At 58.3% G+C, this 18,916-nt stretch overlaps 3 protein-coding genes across 9 annotated transcripts; 1 reads left to right on the forward strand and 2 right to left on the reverse strand.

Annotated features, from left to right (window-relative positions):
• The first annotated feature begins 314 nt into the window (after positions 1-314).
• Positions 315-4,984, forward strand: LOC117013619 (tubulin gamma-2 chain). Of its 3 annotated transcripts, none has more exons than XM_033090933.1 (11): positions 315-582; positions 871-983; positions 1,167-1,334; positions 1,654-1,722; positions 2,061-2,140; positions 2,542-2,668; positions 3,297-3,383; positions 3,481-3,630; positions 4,073-4,225; positions 4,307-4,468; positions 4,591-4,984. In XM_033090933.1, exons 1-11 carry the CDS (start codon positions 534-536, stop codon positions 4,786-4,788), a joined length of 1,356 nt encoding a protein of 451 aa, XP_032946824.1. In that variant the 5' UTR covers positions 315-533; the 3' UTR covers positions 4,789-4,984. The 3 variants fall into 3 exon arrangements, with proteins under 3 accessions (XP_032946824.1, XP_032946825.1, XP_032946826.1); XM_033090934.1 differs by having other exon boundaries at positions 315-573; XM_033090935.1 differs by lacking the exon at positions 2,061-2,140 and having other exon boundaries at positions 2,588-2,668.
• Positions 4,985-5,891: 907 nt separating this feature from the next.
• Positions 5,892-14,503, reverse strand: PLEKHH3 (pleckstrin homology, MyTH4 and FERM domain containing H3). 5 transcript variants are annotated; one of them, XM_033091649.1, is made up of 13 exons: positions 13,862-14,503; positions 11,856-11,986; positions 11,412-11,491; positions 11,133-11,324; positions 10,889-11,046; positions 10,658-10,778; positions 9,572-9,878; positions 8,785-8,992; positions 8,407-8,543; positions 7,988-8,120; positions 7,338-7,796; positions 6,845-7,036; positions 5,892-6,285 (listed from the first exon to the last, which is right to left on the reverse strand). In XM_033091649.1, exons 1-13 carry the CDS (start codon positions 14,021-14,023, stop codon positions 6,112-6,114), a joined length of 2,454 nt encoding a protein of 817 aa, XP_032947540.1. In that variant the 5' UTR covers positions 14,024-14,503; the 3' UTR covers positions 5,892-6,111. The 5 variants fall into 5 exon arrangements, 3 of the variants coding, with proteins under 3 accessions (XP_032947540.1, XP_032947541.1, XP_032947542.1); XM_033091650.1 differs by having other exon boundaries at positions 8,416-8,543; positions 13,862-14,502; XM_033091651.1 differs by having other exon boundaries at positions 11,856-11,911; positions 13,862-14,501.
• Positions 14,504-16,489: 1,986 nt separating this feature from the next.
• Positions 16,490-18,549, reverse strand: CCR10 (C-C motif chemokine receptor 10). Its single transcript, XM_033090825.1, has 2 exons — positions 18,526-18,549; positions 16,490-17,716 (listed from the first exon to the last, which is right to left on the reverse strand). The coding sequence occupies exons 1-2, from the start codon at positions 18,547-18,549 to the stop codon at positions 16,604-16,606; spliced, it is 1,137 nt and encodes a 378-aa protein (XP_032946716.1). The 3' UTR covers positions 16,490-16,603.
• Positions 18,550-18,916: the final 367 nt, after the last annotated feature.

Genomic DNA, 18,916 nt, shown 5'->3' on the forward strand with positions numbered 1-18,916 from the left:
AGTGGTTGCAGAATAATGTGAATCTACTTTATGCCACAGAATTATACATTTACAATGATTAAAAATGGTAAATTGTATTTAATATATTTAATTTAAAAATAGAAATTTAAAAGAAGAAAATTGGCTTGAATCCAGCCCCTCCATCTAGCGGAGCCGCTCACCAATCTATACAGCATAGCAGCTGACGCCACACACCTGGGCCGCCCCTCCCCTCACCTCCCTACACCAGGGTCTGCAGCCCGGCTGGTCGCACAGCGCAGGCGCGGAGCTGAGGTGGGTGGCAGGAGGGGGCGTGGCCTCACTCTGCGCCTGTGCTGAATTCCCGCTGCAAGTGTTGTGGGGGAAATGATGCCCAGGTTGGGCATCCCGGCCCGCTGGCCGAGGGGAGGCCTGTACTGCACACGCGCAGACCGAGCACCCGCGTCAAGAGACGAAGAGAGCGCGCTCTCCCCACGTCCTGCGCGTCCGGCTGCCAAGCTGTCTGTGCGGTGACGCTCGCTGGTCCGGGCTGGCGCGCCCAAGTCTGAAGAGCGATGCCCCGGGAGATCATCACCCTGCAGCTGGGCCAGTGCGGTAACCAGAGTGAGCGAGCGTGCGCCGGGCCCCTCCAGTCTCCGGTTCTGTCCCTTCCGTCCTACCCAAGTGCTTGGCATCCTCCAGTCCCCCTTTCCCCTCTATAAACCCCCTGCTCTACTGCGCATGATGAACGAGCCCCCAGACCCAGAGCTGCGCCTCCAGTCCTGGGCTGTGACTGCTCCCGGACCAGACGTCTTGGGTCCAGCATCTTAGTGTGACAGCCTCTGAACCTAACCCTGGGCTCCTGAGGCCTTATGACTCTAGCCCACTCAGGCATGTCTCCCCATCCCTCAGTTGGGTTTGAGTTCTGGAAACAACTGTGCGCCGAGCATGGTATCAGCCCCGAAGGCATCGTGGAGGAATTCGCCACCGAGGGCACTGACCGCAAAGACGTCTTTTTCTACCAGGTGCTCCCAGCGACTTGACCAGGGGGCCTGAAGGGATGGGCAGTGGCCTTGGGAAACCCCGCTGGGCAAAGGAGCCAGGGCTGCTGGCTTGAGGAGGGAGGGCAGGCAAGAGCCAGAGTGGGGAGGACGGAGGACTGGGCAGGCCTTAGCTGAGTGGGCCCCCTCCTGGACTCCCGTTGACAGGCGGACGATGAGCACTACATCCCCAGGGCTGTGTTGCTGGACCTGGAGCCCCGGGTGATCCACTCCATCCTCAACTCTCCCTATGCCAAGCTCTACAACCCAGAGAACATCTACCTGTCAGAGCATGGAGGAGGAGCTGGCAACAACTGGGCCAGCGGATTCTCCCAGGTATTCAGGTGGCCATCCCCGAGACCCTTGATGTCCCCTCCCCTGGACAAGGCAGGCTCTAGCAGCCTGGGGATCTGACCAGACCAGATTAACAATAAATAAGACACTAAGGGAACCCGGACAAGAGGGACAGCCAGATAGACAACGGTTTTATGCAAACTATACAAATCATTTGCAAAGTAGCTTTTCTGGGTTGAGGGCAACAGCTGAGGCTCTGCTTGAGGGTGGCAGCAGTGTCCCAGGGTAGAGTTCTTAGTGCTGAAAAGAGATGCTTTCCAGAGCCTTCATCCTGACCCTCCCTCCCCATGTCTCTATATAGGGTGAGAAAATCCATGAAGACATTTTTGACATCATAGACAGAGAAGCAGATGGAAGTGACAGCCTCGAGGTGAGGTCCTGCACCACTGAAGAAAAAACAAGAAGACTAAAAAGTGCTGGGGGAAGGTCAAGAGGTAGCCTGAACAGGTGGTGTGGTAGGGGCAATTCAATTCAAAACTAATTTATTGAGCATCAGATGTGAGATATTCAGGTAAATAAGGTACAGTCCTTGACCTCAAGGGGATCCTAACCTGGATGGCATCAGCTTCTTAGGCATGAGCCATCCTTCCCAAGGAAGCTTAGTCTGGATGGACACCGGAAGCCCTGAGACCTGAGTGTGTTGGGAGTAGGGAATGAGACAAGCCTAAAGCCTCTTCCAGGTCCCTTTCCCCATCCCTCCCCCTGCAGGGCTTTGTGCTGTGTCACTCCATCGCTGGGGGGACAGGTTCTGGCTTGGGCTCCTACCTCCTGGAGCGACTAAATGACAGGTAAGCCTGTGTTTGGGGAGAGGGCATTAGCCCTGGTTCCCTGGGTAATGTCTTTCCTTTTTGTCACTTTTTTTCCCTTGGTTTGGGAGGCCTGCTACTAGCCCTTTGAGTCATAGGTATGAACAGAGCCTGGTCACCCAGGGAACAACTTGGAAGCAGTAATTCCTGGGAGCGGGGTTTACCTAAGGAAAGGAGGGGACCCACATTGTTTGATGCTTTAGGCTTATCCTTTTTGACTCCTGGGCTCTAAAAGACTCAGTTCTGCCCTCACCCGTTTTGTACAAGAGTTTGGTGACACTTGAAAAGGAATGGCTCCTATTATCCCTAGAGAAGACAGATGGGCAGTGATGAGTCCTTCCAGTTCACTATGCCACCTTCCCTTTCTCTCTTCCTGACCCCAGGTACCCCAAGAAGCTAGTACAGACATACTCAGTGTTCCCTAACCAGGACGAGATGAGCGACGTGGTGGTCCAGCCCTACAACTCGTTGCTCACACTCAAGAGGCTGACCCAGAATGCAGACTGTGTGGTGAGCATAGAAGAAGGAAGGAGTGGGGGGCTTGGGTCCATCTCCCCAAATCAGTGAGACCCATACACCTGCCCTTCCCAAGCCCCTGCATGGAGAACAGAGGACCCACAAAGCCATAGCTGGTGGCCCAAATTATGAAATAAGGACCTGACCCCAAGTTACTTACAGTCCCCCGCATATCCCCACTTAGCCTGTTTAATAACTACTCATGCTTCAATTTTCAGCCCAAGAGTCACTTTCTTAGCATAAACCTTCCCTGACCACTCAGTCAAGGTCAAATTTTTTTGTGCATATTTCAGGGTGTAATTATACTTTTCTTTTGTTTTATATTTAATGTCAGTCTCCCTCCATTAGACTGTAGACCTGGTGAGGGCAAAGACCATGCCTGTGTACTCTCCATGGTATTTCCAGAGCCAGACACAGTGCATGGCACATGGGGACAATCAAATATTTGTTTAGTGCACTGGATGGTAGAAAAGTGTCTCGTGATGCCACACACACAGTACTTCCCTTTTAAATTAACATACCTACTTCCTGGTTTTGGAGTTTAGGGCTAAGGTAGTAAGTTATTTCTCTGCCCCCTTTCTCCTCAAAAAGGTGCCATGACCCTCTTCTGTCCCCTCCCCAGGTGGTGCTGGACAACACAGCCCTGAACCGGATCGCCACAGATCGCCTGCACATCCAGAACCCATCCTTCTCCCAGATCAATCAGCTGGTGAGGCCCCACTCCTGGACTCCTTTGGCTCAGAGTGCCATCTGGGGAAGGGAGGCCACCCCAGGCAAGACGCATGACATGGCACCTCGGTCCCCAGGTGTCTACCATCATGTCGGCCAGCACCACCACCCTGCGCTACCCGGGCTACATGAACAATGACCTCATCGGCCTCATCGCCTCCCTCATTCCCACACCGCGGCTCCACTTCCTCATGACTGGTTACACCCCCCTCACCACGGACCAGTCGGTAAGAAGGGCCCTCAGTGTCCCAGGCCAGGCTGGCCCTGGGCCCGCAGGCCCTGAGCTAGCCTTTCTCTTCTCCCTGCTGCCCCAGGACCTGCCCTGTGCAGCCCCCAGAGGCTCTGCGCTCAGGCACTGGCACAGACTGTACGACTTCCTTGCTGACTCGCTCTCCTCTCTCCCTCTGCCTTTGGCTTCCTGCAGGGCCTGGGCTGTACAGGGTCTGCGTGTGCTCCTGCACAGGGGCATGAGTTTGCTGAGCTGAGGAGGGCTCAGATTCCTGATCCCACAGCAGGGGCTCGGTATAGAACTGAATCCAAAGACACTCCCCAAAGAGACCATACTGCCCCAAGTCTGGTGGGGGCACGTGCCGCCTACTCGTCTGTCCGTGCGTCCCTGCACTGTGCCCTCAGTGCTAGCCTGCTCCCTGTGGCCCACTCTCGCCTCAGGTGGCCAGCGTGAGGAAGACCACGGTCCTGGATGTCATGAGGCGGCTGCTGCAGCCCAAGAATGTGATGGTGTCCACCGGCCGGGATCGCCAGACCAACCACTGCTACATTGCCATCCTCAACATTATCCAGGGGGAGGTGGACCCCACTCAGGTAGGTGAGGCCCCTTCATTCCACCCCTGGAACCTGCAGGGGTAGGAGAGGCGACCACCACCACTCCTCTGCCCACCCCAGGTCCACAAGAGCCTGCAGAGGATCCGGGAACGGAAGTTGGCCAACTTCATCCCCTGGGGCCCAGCCAGCATCCAGGTGGCCCTGTCAAGGAAGTCTCCCTACCTGCCCTCTGCCCACCGGGTCAGCGGGCTCATGATGGCCAACCACACCAGCATCTCCTCGGTGAGGCTAGTCTCCTGGTCGTCTTTGGCCACTCTGTTCCACTAGCACCTTTATCATTCTCCCCAGTCTATTCCAACCCATCCTGTACTGGCTCCCATCCTGGAGATTTCTATCTCTTTCAGCTCTTTGAAAGTTCCTGCCAGCAGTACGACAAGTTGCGGAAGCGGGAGGCCTTCCTGGAGCAGTTCCGCAAGGAGGACATCTTTAAGGAGAACTTTGATGAGCTGGACACGTCCAGGGAGGTTGTGCAGCAGCTCATTGATGAGTACCATGCAGCCACGCGGCCAGACTACATCTCCTGGGGCACCCAGGAGCAGTGACTTTCTCCCTACTACTACCCCTGGACAGTAAGCACTGCCCCCATCATGCCTTGTCCCTCTGGCCCAAATTCCCCTCACCGGCAACCTTTCTAGGTTTATCTCCAGCCCAGGAGCTGGCGCTACTCTCTCCCTTCCATGCTCTGACCCTTGATATGCTTATTTAGCTCTAATAAATAAAGCTTGGTTGTGAATATAATCAGGGCTTGTTCTGTGACTATGGGGATGATGAAGGCACCTCCATGTTCCCTCCCAGTGCCCAGGCATTTGTTGGTAGAGTAGCCTTTACCTGCTCTATCTTCTTACCACTTTAGTCCAGGTCTTAGTGTGTCGTTTCCAATGGCATCCCTTGCCTAGAACCAGGCTGTTTTCCTGGAGTTAGCCTTACTCTCAAGACTACAGAGGATTCCTGAGGTCCGCTGTCTCCTCCATGCCTAAGCTCCTGCCCTAGGGTGGATCAGCATTGCCCCAGCTCCTCCACTCAGGGAAGAGTACATGGGGGCTATTGAAGGAGGGACTGCAGCATTCTGAGCAGGTCAGGAAAGCTGGGACTCTGGATTCCCAGGGCCCAAAGCTATCAGATCCTCAGGAATTCAACCCCGTTCAACCCAACCAGATAAAGCAGGAACAGAACTCAGGAGTAGGGCTGACCCCATCCTGACAAGTTCTTTATCTGTGCCAGAGTTCTTGGGTCTGATTCTGCCCCAGGCTTCTCTCCATTCCAGGCCCCAAACAGTAGGCACAATAAAGATGGACCCAATCAGGCCCTGGACACCAGGGTAGGAAGTGGGTAGTGCCAGTCCTGATGACTCACTATCCTCTGGCCTCAGGACACCAAGAGGCCACCATTATGCCTCTCAATGGAGAAGGGAGGGTGAGTAATTGCCAGCTTCCACAACTGCCTTCTTGCCTGCCCCACCCACCACCCTATGACAGCATACTGGCCAAGAAAAGGTTAAATCCAGAAGGTCAAGGAGGGTGGAGCCCTGTGGTGTACAGATTCTCCTCAGTGCTGGTAAAAGCCCAGAGTGTGGGCGTCCTCAGGGGTGGAGCTCTGAGCTATGGGGCTCCAACTTGTCCCACTGACAACACTCCCACAGGAAGGGTTTGTGTAAATAAGGATTTTTTTTTTTTTTTTTTTTTTTTGCTTCTCTTCTACAAATAAATTAAGAAACAAACTAGAAAATTGTCTGCACCCATCGCAGCCTTTGGGTGTGGGGTGTGCCCTGTCCCTGCAGGGCCAAAAGGGTCCATGGTTCCCTCAAATATCAGCGCAGTCCAGGTCCAGGCTGGAGACAGGAGGGAGGTCACGACCTCTTGGCAGGCTCATTCCTGCAGCTGCCCCAAACAGCCAGACTGTCCCTGGGGCTCCTCCAGGCCCGGGTGCTGGCTGGGAGAGGAGGTGTCTGGCAGGTCTTGGCAGGGAGAAGGGCTGCTGCAGGGCCTCTCAGGGGAGGGGTTGGCCAAGTAGGCATTCACCAGCTGCATGATCTCTTCCACCTAAGAGAGGGCAGAGGTCAGAGTGCAACAGGGGCCACTGGGTTCTCCTGTCTCATCCTCCACCCAGGCTCCTTACCAAGGCATTACATGAGCTGCCCCCTGCAACCTTTCCTTCCTCATCATCACTCTCCCTCATTCACTGTGTGCCAGTCACACTTGCTTCTTTCTGCTCCTCTAATGTGCTGAGTTTTTTTCTCATCTCGGGGTCTTTGCATTTGCAATTCCCTCTACCTGGAATGCTGTTCCCCCATCTTCATATGGCTAGTTTATATGTCACCTTCTTTCTTTGAGTATCCTTTCCTGACCATCCTACCTAAAGTTATAGCCCCTTCCAGTCACTTCCTATCATATTACCCTTTCCTTTGTAGCATTTATCACAATCTTACACAGTCTTTGATTTCTTGTTTAGAGTCTAACTCCCCTGCTCCTTGAACTTGTCATTGATCACTGCCAAATCTCCAGTGCCAAGAGCTGTACCTGGCCCATGCTCAGTGTTTAATAAAAGTTTCTTGACATCCTTCCCCTTCCTTCCTCCTTCCACACCCTTCTTCCCACTCACCTGGGGACTCTGCAGGAGGAGCTGGCTCTCTCCCACCCTCAATGCCAGGGTGTGGGGGCCCATTAGCTGGCAGGCGGCCACATGGCCATAGCTGACACTGTGGATGGGCTCTGTCTCACCCGGTCGGGAGAGGGACATGGCCTTGGCTCCCAGGCCCAGGCATAGCTTCTGTGGAGCGCCCCCACCAGGCTCCTAAGGACAGAGAGGCAGAGTCAGCGTGCAAAAAGGGGACCCTGCTGCATTATTTTTGGTGAGAAGAGACGGCTGTGATCAGGAAGTTTCCCTATCCCCACTATGATCCACAAAGCGTGTGTGGAGGGAGCCAAGGCTCCAGAGACCTGAGGGCCCAAGAGTCAGCCAGTGACTCCTGGAGTGTGAGATGGGCATCTGTGCTGGGTGTAAGGAGTAAAGTGACCCACAGTGGGGGCCTCTGGCTCTGGGGCAGGTGTGGGGCTTGGGCCACCAGAGTCCCCTTTTCCCTTCTCCCCCTCACCGTGCTCAGCTCCAGAACGTCATACCGAGCAGCGCCGAACCCTGGACACTGCGCCGCCAGAGCCAGGTAGGCAGCCATGGCCTCAGCTCGGCCCATGCCCCGTAGCCGCTTCCAGCCTCCCAGCACAGCAGCCGCAGTGCCTGTGCCACCTCCTCCCTCTCGGGCCAAGCTTCCCGCTGTGCGGCCCGCCCCGCCGCGCCGGGCCCGCTCCGCTCTCCTCTTAGCCAGGCCTGGGCTCCAGATTGCCCCGGCCAGCAGGGCGGCAGAGGGGGGAGGCCTGGGAATCGAGCGAGTAGGGTCTTCACGAGGCGGGGCTCGGGGCGGCAGCAAGTGGTCCAGGCGAGGCAGCGGCACCCGCGGGGAGAAGTCCAAATGCAAGCTCTGCAGGCGCAGCGCTGCCAGGGCGCGCAGCGCGTCGTCGGGCGGGGGCGGTCGGCCGCGCAGCAGCAGAGCGTGAGCCTAAGGGGAAGGCACTGGGTGTCAGCGAGGCAGCAGCACACAGTCGCGAAAACACCTCGGGGCGAGGAATCTGAGGTCTGGATTCTAGTAAAGCCTCCCACGGGGTTGCCATAACGACGAAATGCGATGTCCCAGCAAAGGAGTGCAGGTTGAGGGATCTTTTGAGGGACGTGAACGCCGGAGATCCTCACCTGCTCAAAGAGGAAAGGCAGTTCGTGACCGTCTGGGGACAGCCCCTCAGGGTGCAGAGGTCCGTGAAGACGCAGACACAGTCTCCACCTGGAGTCGGATGAGTCCTCGGGTTCGGCTTCTTCCGCTGCCAAACTGCAGCAGAGGAGAGGGCGTTACTCAACTCAGAAGCAGGGCCCCCGAAGGTGCAGGCCGCTAGGGGCGGGGCTAGATGTTGGGGGCTGGGGCAGGGAGGAGTGGACTGCGGAGGTGAGCCTTCAAGCCCGACAGCAAACCGCTGGCGGGCAGGGGTCCTTCTGGGAACCAGCAAACGTCACTGTGCAGGGCAAGTGGCAAGCGCTCATAAACGTTTGCTTAGTGATTGACTGAAGCTGAGAGGCAGATGGGCTGACGGAGAGCAAGGCTGGGGCTGGACATTTACTTCTCAAACCTGGTGAGCACGTCGGCCACGAGAGTCCCCCCAGCCAGGGCTCGCTCCTGGGTCCCTCGCTGCTCGTACAGCGCGAATGCGTGGCGGCTCCGGGCCAAGCCCAGTCGCCCCACCAGCTCTCGAGCAACCTGGGGGAGAGGGGAGAGAGACTGAGGGGAAAGTCAGACCTCACAGTGGTCTTGCCAGGACTTCTGAGGGGTTGATCCAACTAGAGAGGTCTTTCAGGTCTCTCAGTCCCGCTACACACGCCCCTCACCCAAATGATGAATCTCAGACTCGGGGCGAACCTGGGGCCCGCGCACCAGGAGAGCCAGGCATGGGAAGCTGGGAGGAAGGATTGGGGTTTCAGGGGTCTTTCTCTGGCCTTACCTCTGCCGCCGTCGTATGGGAATCTATGGCCACAGGGCAGGCACCAGCCCCTGGACAGTGCACGGTGCACAACAACTCTTGCCGACGGCTCAGCGCATAAATCTCCGCCAGCGAGGGCACCAGCTCTCGGCCGCGCGTCCGGCCCAGGGCTTTGCGAATGAAGCGTGCGTATTCTGCCAGTTCTGAGTCCGGGAGCGCCTGCTCAGTCCTGGTTTGGGGAGAACCCACCGAAGATCAGGACTTTCCTTCTCCCCCTCCCTCTAGTCTTCTTATTTTATAGTTTATTTCATCTCGTCGAATCCCTCCCCTTCAACTCTTAAGTTCCTTGAAGGCAGCGACAGGCTCTTCTAAATTTACCCCTGGCGCTCTGTATGGAGCTGAGACACTACCACCACCACCCCCGCAGCTATCTCCTAACTGCCCCCTCCCACTTCCAAAGGCTCCCTGATCCTCCTTCGGGTTGAAATCCAAAATCCAGCAGCATTCTGCTTTCCAACCTAAAAGCTCTGGCTCTGGACTGCATCAGCCCCAAGGGAAGGCAGCCTTTGGATAATTCCTCTGCCCAAAGAGGGCGCCTTTTTGTATTTCCTTCGCCTGCAAGTAAGGTATGATCTTGTAATTCCCACAAAGACATTGTACATATTAGCAGCGGCCTTGACCTTGGGCAAGTCTCTTCCCTTCTCTGGGTCTAAGTTCTCCATCTGCCAAACCCTTTGGAAAGGCCTGCCATTTTCTCCCAGCCCTGTAGCTTTCTTGCCTTTGCTTTACCCCACCCTACCTCTCTCACCTCTCCAGATGTCCCAGGAGGTGCCCCCGTACATCTCTCCCAGGCCGGAAGGTGCAGCTCATGCAGGTAAGGAGCTGCCAGTACCGTAGGGCCGCGGGGTCTTCGGTAGCCGGGAGCCCGGGGGGGCCCGCGGGGCCCGAGGTCTGCTTAGCCAGCTGCAGGAAGAGTTCGTCGCGGAGCGCGGGCAGGTCCCGGCAGGTCTGGAGTACACCCTGCATCAGGGGCCCTGGGCGCCGCGCCCCCTCCAGGGCCTGCAGCGCCAGGAACAGCCTCACCGCCTCCTCCCGCAAGGGTGCGTAGCCCGGACCTGCGGGAGGGTGGGGGCGGAGGGACGGTTTGGAAAGGGGACACAGAGCTGGGCCCTGGGAGGAAAGCATGAACCAGGGAAGGGCAGGGGGAGTATAAGGGGACAGAGGATGGCAAGGAGGGGAGGGCACGAACGACAGGAAGAGTGAAGGGAAAGCAATGGTTCCCACAGAGCCAAACTCTCAACCCCTGCCTCCCAGAAATCTCCCCGTCAGGATCTGCTAAAGCTTTACTTTGAGTTACTAAGATAGAGGGCTAGACTAAAGGACATAGGTTCAAACCCAGGTTCTGTAATTGGGTACAGAGAGCCATCACCACGGGCCAGAAAACAGGCTGAACTGGGAGTCAGAAAACCAGTGTTCTTCTCCCAGCTCCCCTTAATCCTCTAGCTTTAGGACATGTGCCAGTCACTAATCCCTTTGGGGGAGAAATATAGACGGATGAGGCCAACACATTCTCCCAAAGTGGTGGCTTTTCCACCACTTATAAAGGTAGTATGGCATGATCTTAAGAGTATAATGCAAGGATAGAAGACAGTGTAGAAACTCATGAAGGAACACCAGTAGTCAGAACGATACTCATAGAAAAGGTGGTCAAAAGGGGTCTTTTTCTCTGCTGGTTTCCCACCCTGCCACTCTGGGTATGGCTGGTCAGTTTCAGGTTTCACCTTCATCCTTTGAAATTGAGGGTCTGGCTAGGTCCCCTGAGCACTCCTAGGTTCCTGTCAGATGAGGCATTCAGACCCCCTATCCAAGGGACTTGGGACACTGCACCACTCACCTGGGGCGCTGACTCCATAGGGCAGGGGCAGGAGTGGGGCATACAAGGCCCCACTGGTGTGCCTCAGAATGGGGTTCCGATGGTAAATGAGTGCCACCGCTTCTGGGTCTCCACAACTCTCCTAGAGGCGAGGGAACGGGTTACAGTGATGGAAAAGGGGGCTCCCATGAATCCAGAAAGCTGCTGGGTCCACCACCCTCCTCTTTCTCGATGGAGTCCCCTCTCTGGCACCTGAATGTCCCTGAGCAGCAGCTGGGTGGGGGTCTCCAGGGGCGCCTTGGAGGCGATCACTTCGCGCAGGGCCACCCCCCAGCGCTCTGCCTCAGCCTGACGTGGAGAGCACAGCCGGATGCTGTGCTTCCGGCCAGACACGGTCACTGACCACAGACCTGGGAGAAAGAGAAGCAGCGTAGGGCAATCAGGGCCGGCTGGAGCCGCTGCCCAGGGAGGTAGGAGAGTCCCCACGAGGTCTCACCTGTCTCCTTGGGCCTGCGCTCCGGGCCGATCACAGAGCAGAGGCTGGTGAGCACAAGGCTCCCGAGGCGCCGCGCCCCTTTCCCGCTGCTGCTGAACTGGTCCAGGGAGTCCCGGGTGAGCACAAACCAGGCCCGGCGCGGGGGCAACCAGGGCCGTGCCCCTCCTCCGCGAGGCTCGCGATATAGCCAACCTGGGGGGCGGGGATCAGCAGGAGAAGACATTATTCTCTGAAGGGTTGGGATTGGGGTCCTCCAGAGGGCCTGAGGTGAGTCTTCACCTTTCACCACGACGTCCGTGTCGTCCTCCAGCGGCCCCTTCTCCGGGATGAGGCTCCGCGTCTCCTCCCAGCTCTGCAGCCTGGGCCAAAGGGATGGGGGGAGGGTTAGGGGAGGCTGCCAGTCCTGCACCCTCACCTCCAGGGGGCTCCTCAATAGGGGTTCCCCAGACCGCGAGGGGTGCCTGCTCCCGAGTTGGACACCCCTCCCCCAGGCTGTGGGAACCGCTGGGCGGGTCTGACCTCGCACCAGAAATAGCCCGGAGCCCCCCTTCCTCCCAGCGCCCCCAGCCGGACCGCCCCCCCGCCGGGACCCTGGCCAAACCACAGCGTCCGGCGTATGGACTCTCCCTTATTGCACAATTGCGAGAGGGAAGTCGGCGAGGGTGGGGGGTCCGGGGAACGGGCTGGGGTCTCCAGACCGTGAGACGCAGGGGCGGAGCTCACCTGTCTGAGATAGGTCCGCTTCTCACAGGCTGAGTCAGCGTCACGTCCAGGGGACCCTGGGGAAACAAGCTCAGGATCAAAGCCCTCCTCGCGGGATGCCCGTGGTTTCTGCCCCCAGGACAGCGCTGCTCCTGGGATTGAGGAATCAAGGAGTGGGGTGGTGACTATGACGAAGCGAGCTGAAGCCGCTGGGCTCGCCCCTCCCACCAGTCTCTACAGAACAGCCCGCGCTAAGAAGTCAAGGCTCCTGCCTTGTCTGCGTTTCTCTTCGAAGATGCAATCAGGCGTTGATAGAGTGGAAAGAGCACTGGGTAGGGAGTCAGAAGACCTGGGTTCTAATACCAGCTCTAGCACTAACTCGCTGTGGAACCTTGTCAAGTCCCCTCCAGTCTTTGGGCCTTAGCTTCCCCATCTTTGAAACGGGAGAGGTGGACGAAGTCCCTTCTTGCTCTGGGAGATTGGAAGTAACCCCCTCCTTCTCATTTTCCCTTCGTTGGCTGGCAGGCATGCAGAAGGCGGGCACAGAAGGGAATGAAGGGAAGAGAGCCCGTGTAGGGCTTTCTCCAAGAGCTTCTTATGCCCTCCCACAGGCACCCCTGAGACTCAATATATGCAGAGACCCTGCCCCTTTGCTGGGGCTCAGGAAGGGCAGGCCTGGCTGAAGAATGGCACACGTTATCCAGGGAGAGGTGCGGTAGGATTTTTTGCCCCACCACCCACCATGCCCTAGAATTTCAACTGTAGACTGGGGTCTGAGAGAGGCCGCAAACCTGTCCAGGAGCCAGGTCAGGCGGGAACTGTGCCATTGTCCCAGTGCGCCCAGACTGCTAAAGCTAGGAGGGGGGTGAGGGAGGGGGCCAGGGACACCTGTCCCTAAGCTCCCGGGAGGGGGGTGGAGGTGGAGCATGAGGGAGGCAATGGCCTGATTCACAGAGCTGACCCTGCCCAGCCTGGAAGCTTGGGGACGCCTGGGTCCTTTGCCTTCCTAGAGCGAAAATCCACCTATTTTCTGGAGGGTCTGAAAAAAGGCTATCGGTCACACCACGGAGGGGTGGGGGCAGGTGCTGACCACTCTCAGACCAACTCTTCTAATCGCAGTCCCCTGCTTCCCTCCCTCCCTCCCTCTATATTTATCCGCCCTCCGCCTCCGCCAGGTGCTGGCGCCGGCCCCGGCGCGCAGCCCGCCCCACCCGGGCACCGAGCCACTGGGCCTGTTGGGGACCCCTGAGCGGGGGATGGGAGCCTGACCCAGGCCACAGCATACGGGAGTCTGGTTGCTGGTGTGCTGGGGAATCGGAGAGGGGACGTCAGAGCATGGAAGTCTTCCATACCAATGGAGCCTCAGTTTCCCCACAGGGAATTGGACAAAACCGGGGAGCCAAGTGTCCCTCACCGTTCCCTAAGGGATTCCCCAGGAGCCTCACCAGGGAGGGCCAAGAGTTCTGTCCTGAGTGGCAGGGTAATGACGAGGAGTCCTCGAAGAGTTGTTGCCCCCAGCTCCCTCTCTGTGGGCTCCCCGCCACGGACCCCAATCTGAGGATGACGTTTACCCCTAGCCCAGGTCCCCGCGGCGGGAGCTCCCGCGTCTGGCCCCAGCGCTCAGCGCTCACGACCTGGGAGCGGAGCGGACCCAGGCGTCCGAGCCGCCCAGCCGGCCTCGCCACATTCCTCGGCGCTGGCGGAGGCGGAAGGAGATGGGATGGGACGCGGGCCCGGCGGGGAAGGGAGAGGCAGGGCCAGGTCGGGCCACGCGTGACGCTTCCCCTGCCTCAGGGCCCCCAGCAGGTGGACAGCGCCCAGCGTGCGGCGCGAGGCCCACAGGCACATCCGAGTAGGGCTGCTCCTTGAGCTCCCGGGGGCTTCTGGCCCCCAGGCAAAAACCTCTCTCCTACGTCCCCAGTCCGCCAAGAGCGCGGCATTTGGTTGGAGTCTGGAGTAGGAGCAGGCGTGATGGCTGGTGGTAGTGAGAGGGATAGAGACAAGGCTCCAAACCCCCCGGGACTTACCCTCCCGCCGCCCGCTGGACTCGGGGTCCGTAGCTCAAAGGTCTCCTCGTCCTCGTCCTCGTCCCCGTCCCCGCTAAGCTCGCCGTCCCCGTAGTCCCGATGAAGAAGAGTAAAGCCTCGACGGCAGCAGAGGAGCCACCACAATCCCCCGGGGAGAGGCATCCGGGCGAGCAGCCGGGGGATAGGGGCACGGACAGCCGGGGCCGAGCAGCAGGGGTTCGGAGAAACTGGCTGGGCTCCGACACAAGCGGGGGAAAGAAGAGGCAGGAGGAGGGGAAGGGAGAAGGGGACAGGGAGAAGGCAGTGTCTGGCGCTGGGGTGCAAGGGGTCCCTAGCTAGAGCCTGCGGGGGGTTCAATGTCTGGGCCCCCGGAGGGGGAGGGGGAAGAGCGTCCAGGGCCCAAGGGGGAGGAGGGAGCAATGTCCGGAGCTGGGAAGTACTGTCCGTTGTAGTGTCCAGCCCTGTGGGGGGAAGTGTCCGGTGCAGTGTCCAAGGTGGGCAGCTGTCCAAGCTCCAGGGAGGGTCGTGTCCGGTAGAGCGTCCGGTGGCCGGGGCCCGGGCCGCGCGCGCTGCGCTCCCTGCAGCCCCGGACTGGCGCGCTAGGAGCGCGAGCACAGCGCCGGGACCCCGCCTCCCAAATCCCCTCCCCTTCTGGCTCCCCCTTCCCACTTCTTTCTCTCCTCCCTTCTTTACAGGGCAGGGTCCAATTTTCGTCACAGCCTCCTCTGCCCAATCCCTGTGCCTGGCGCCGGGCGCGGCCACCAATCAAACTACTGAAACCGCGGCGGGTTGCATCATGTGCCTCTGGCTTGGTGACAGCGGGGAGGGGCAGAAGAATAGGGAGGGAGAGGGCGGTGCGATATTAGCCACGCCCCGTCTCTGAGGTCGGACGCGGAGTGCTAGTGACGTCACGGAAGCCCTCCTTCAAGCTCTTGTTTTAACTCTTGGCCCTCCTGAGAAGCTTTGGAGAATCAAGGGCATAGGGCATCGAGGAAGGCCCCAACTGCTGTCCTTTGATCCCCTGTCTCATCTTGGGGTCCCTGAGAAAGGAAAGAGCCTTAGCTACTTGCTCAAGGCACAGCTCTAGAGGTGGCCCTCCGCCCCTGGATGAAGGAGTCCAGTTCTTCCACCTGAGTCATCTCTTTTTTGAAGTGAAGTACAGACCTAGGCCGGAAGTAAAAGCTAATTTAGAGCGCCCAGTTCACTGAGCTCCAGTGAGGAGAATGACTTGGGATTCTAGGGAATTCTGTGGTCTTCGGATACAATGGAGGTATCTCAGGATGAATATCCTGCGGTTCTGTGCAGGAAGGGGTTAACCAAGGCGCTAAGTGGACGGGGCGGGGCCGCGGACCCGGCGGGGGCCGGGGCGACCGCGGGCGCGCGCGTGCGTTGCTGACTCAGCGGCGATTCCCGCGGTCTCCGGTGGAGGGTTCCAGGTTGGCCCCCAGTGGCTGGCGTATGGGACCCTTTTAGGATCTGCGCCATCTCCGAGCTTTCCCAAGATACCGGTCCCTGGAGGCCGTGCTTCGGTCTCAGCCGCCGGAGGCTCTGGGAAGGAAGGCTAGCCCGAGCTGGGCGGGACGGGACAGGGTGGGGACATCAGGCCAGCGCCTCCCTTGAGACCTCCCCGCGACACCCCGCCCTTCTTGCCCCGGGTCCCCAGACTGCTGGCTGGAGCGGTCGGGGCAGCTTTGCTGACCGGATGTTAAGCTGCGAGAGTTGTCGCACGTGAACGCCATCCTGTCGTGATTGTGTAAAACAAAGACCAGGAATCAATGCGACCGTCTCTAGAGGCCACCCCGGCCTTGCCCTGGCCCCAGATGAGAGTGGCCTGCACTGAGGTTCCTAGGGGTGGAGAAACCACAACCATGTACTCTCTTCCCTGTCTGGATCTCAAGTCCTTGCCTTCAGGGAAGTTCTTTCCGACGTCTAACCTCTCTCCGGCAGGCTCAGTGCATTTCCTCTGATCCCGTTTTCAGGGTAGACGGAGAACTGCAGTCACCTCCACCCCCACCACTCCCATGATAGCGACTCTGGAAATTTGCAAATTGGAATTCTCTCCTTGGTTTTTCTCCAAGGTGAAAAACTCAGACTCAACTTTTTACTTTCTTTTTCTTTCTGCCACAAAACCTTAGAAGAGACTATAAACTGGTAATCTAATCCAGAGCCCACCCAAAACTGGAATCCCCTGCCCCCATCCGTACCCCAACACTATGCACCGGCACACACAGTCCCCGACGGCCTCAGCCTGAACATTCCAGAGGCCGGGAACTAGGTACTTGCTAAGGCAGCCATTATTGGATAGCACTCTGGTTGTTAGAAAGCTCTTCCTTACGCTATTTCAAGAGAAACCCTCGCCCCTCCTCGCCTGGCAGCTTTCCCACCTCACTTTTTTTGGCAGAGACCAGGTGAAGGTGAAGGGGGTGTCAGTGCCTGGAGCTTTAGCTGGCTCAGCAGCCCCCCACCCCCACCCAGGCTCTCAGCGCTTTCCACTCAGAGCCCAGCGCTGTGGAGGTGGAGGTATGGCGGGGGGGGGGGGGGGGGGGAAGGGGGAAGCATGGCTCTGCCCTGCTACAAATCACTTCCAAGTCGGTGACTCAAAAATAGTAACAGTTGTTGGGTTGCGTCTCATTTCCATGTTATCAGTTTAATGTGGCCAAGTACAGAAGCAATTCCTTTAGGTCCCTATCTCTTTTTCAGTGTCCCCCCCATCTACTCTCCTTTCCCACTACCCTTCCTGATTCATTTCCTCAGCCCGCCCCCTCCTCTAGATTCGCAGCCCTTGTTGTCCCAGGAGGAGACACTGTGGGTCTCAGTGGGAGCCGGGCAGGAAGAAAGGCGGGGCCGGCGCGGGTAGCGGCCGCGGGGGTGAGGCCCTGGGCTGCAGCCCCCACCCCGGAGCAGCCTCCGTAGGTCCTGGCGGAAGCGCAAGCCCAGAAAGGCGTAGAGCACTGGGTTGAGGCCGCAACGGGCAAGGGCCAAGCCCCCGGTCACCAGCAGTGCCAGATCCTTGCGCTTGCTGGCAGGACAGCTCCGCTCGCGGGCAGCCAGTAGGTCGGCCGTATCCAATAGCAGGGCCAGACTGTAGGGTAGCTGCAGCACCACGAAGGCCGCCACTAAGGCCACCACGACGCGCAGCGCGCGCCGGCGCTCCGGCCCCCTGGCGGCCAGCAGCGTGCGGGCCAGGAGCGCATAGCAGGCCGCCATGACGCCCAATGGCAGCGCGAAGCCCAGGACTACCTGCGCCACCGCGCTCGCCCCCTTCACCGTCTGCGTGAGGCCTTCGGGGAAGATAAGACGGCAGCGCCGCTGGCCTTCCCGCTGCCCATCCTGGCTGAAAAGGAGAGCAGGCAGCGCCAGGAGCAGCGACAGCAGCCACACGATTACTGAGACCAAGCGTGCTCGGCCGGGCTTGGAGGGCCTGGGTCCAGCTGGGAGGGCCTGCGTAATGGCCATGTAGCGGTCTGCGCTGATACAGGCCAAGAAGAGGAAGCCGGCGTGGAAGGATGCCGAGTAGAGGCCTGAGATGGCACGGCACGTGACACTTCCCAGACTCCAGCCCTGCAGAGCCCCGACTGCAGCAAAGGGAAGGGTCAGGGCTAGCAGAAGGTCAGCCAGGGCCAGCTGGAATAGATGGGTGGAGGTGGGCGAGCGGGCAGCGCGTCGGGCCGCCAGGTGGGTGGCCAGGACCAAGCCATTGCCCGCCAGACCCAGCGTAGCCACCGTCAGGGAGACACTGGGTTGGAAGGCTCGACTGAAGGCCTGGACGTCCGCCTTGTAGCAGAGCTCTGGCAACGGTTCAGCCGAGTATGCCTCCTCTTCGTCACCGGAGTAGGAGTAGGGACCCCAGGAGAACTGGGGGGGGGTCAAAATGAGAGGAGAGACCTTATGAGACATTTTCCCTCCCTGCGCCCTCCCACACATGCTTTCCAAGCTGCAGTATGACCAGGTACAACAGTACATGGGGAGAAGACACAAATTCGACTCCGAACTCTCCTCAGCACATCCTCAACAGGCCTTCCCTTGCACCCCTTCTGACTGCATCCAGCTTCCTGGGTGACTTTGAACAAGCCACTTGCTTTTTCTGGATCTCAGTTGCCTAATATGTAATGTCAAGATTAGAAATCTTGATCAGCTTACAGGCAGGGTTGTTTGAAATAAGGATTGTTTGAAATAAGAAGATAATGGATGTGAAGCATCTGTGCTCTTCATAGGCCAAGCGGTTGTCTTAATAATAAATCTTCAAGCTCCAATTCCACTTGCAGCGCCCTCTCCTGGACGAACGCCCACATACATGTAAGCTTTGGCTCAGACCTGGTGGCCAGACTCCGTGCTATCTCCTTTCCCTTTTCCCCTCACCACCTCACCTCTACCTCCAGTACAGGTTCAGTGAACAACTTAAGATAAGCAGGTCTCAAGAGTTGGGACTGAGGTTTTCGGTTGGGACCTTGGACCTCCACATTCAGCTTGACCTTCCCCTCAGCCCCAGTCCTGTCCCTCAACCCCAGCCCATTTATCAGGAGGGCCCCTGGTCCCAAATGGCTCCAGGCATCATGAATGAGTCATAGCATGGGAGAGGCCTGTTGCCAGGTGTGGAATCCCATCCCTTCACCTTACCCTCCCTCTCTGTAATCCTTCCCCTCCCCCCCAGTCCCCACTCCCACCTGCTCTGCGGGCTCAGTCCCCATCTCTGGCTACACAGGTTTCTGAGGTATAGCCACTGGGGAGAGAAGTTAAACTAGTGGGACAGGAAGGAAGGGGCGGGGAGAGGGGCCAAGAGGGCGGTGGGGATTAGGGTCTGTAGGCTTCTTCACCTAACTTTCCCATTCCACCCCCTAAAAACTAATTTCTCTTCACCCTGACAGTAGAAAGAGAACGGGTTTTTGGAATATTCTCATTTGCTAGCTACCTGTGTGATCTTGAGTAAGTTTGTTTGACCTCTCTGAGCCTCAGGTTTTTCATCTGCAAAGAGGAGTAAGGTGAAAAAGCTGAATTCACAGAATTATGAGGATGCCTAGTAACGGTGCTTGGAGCATAGTTTGCCTTCAGAAAATG

Source organism: Rhinolophus ferrumequinum, chromosome 21 (assembly GCF_004115265.2).
Source record: "Rhinolophus ferrumequinum isolate MPI-CBG mRhiFer1 chromosome 21, mRhiFer1_v1.p, whole genome shotgun sequence".
Lineage (NCBI taxonomy): Eukaryota > Metazoa > Chordata > Mammalia > Chiroptera > Rhinolophidae > Rhinolophus > Rhinolophus ferrumequinum.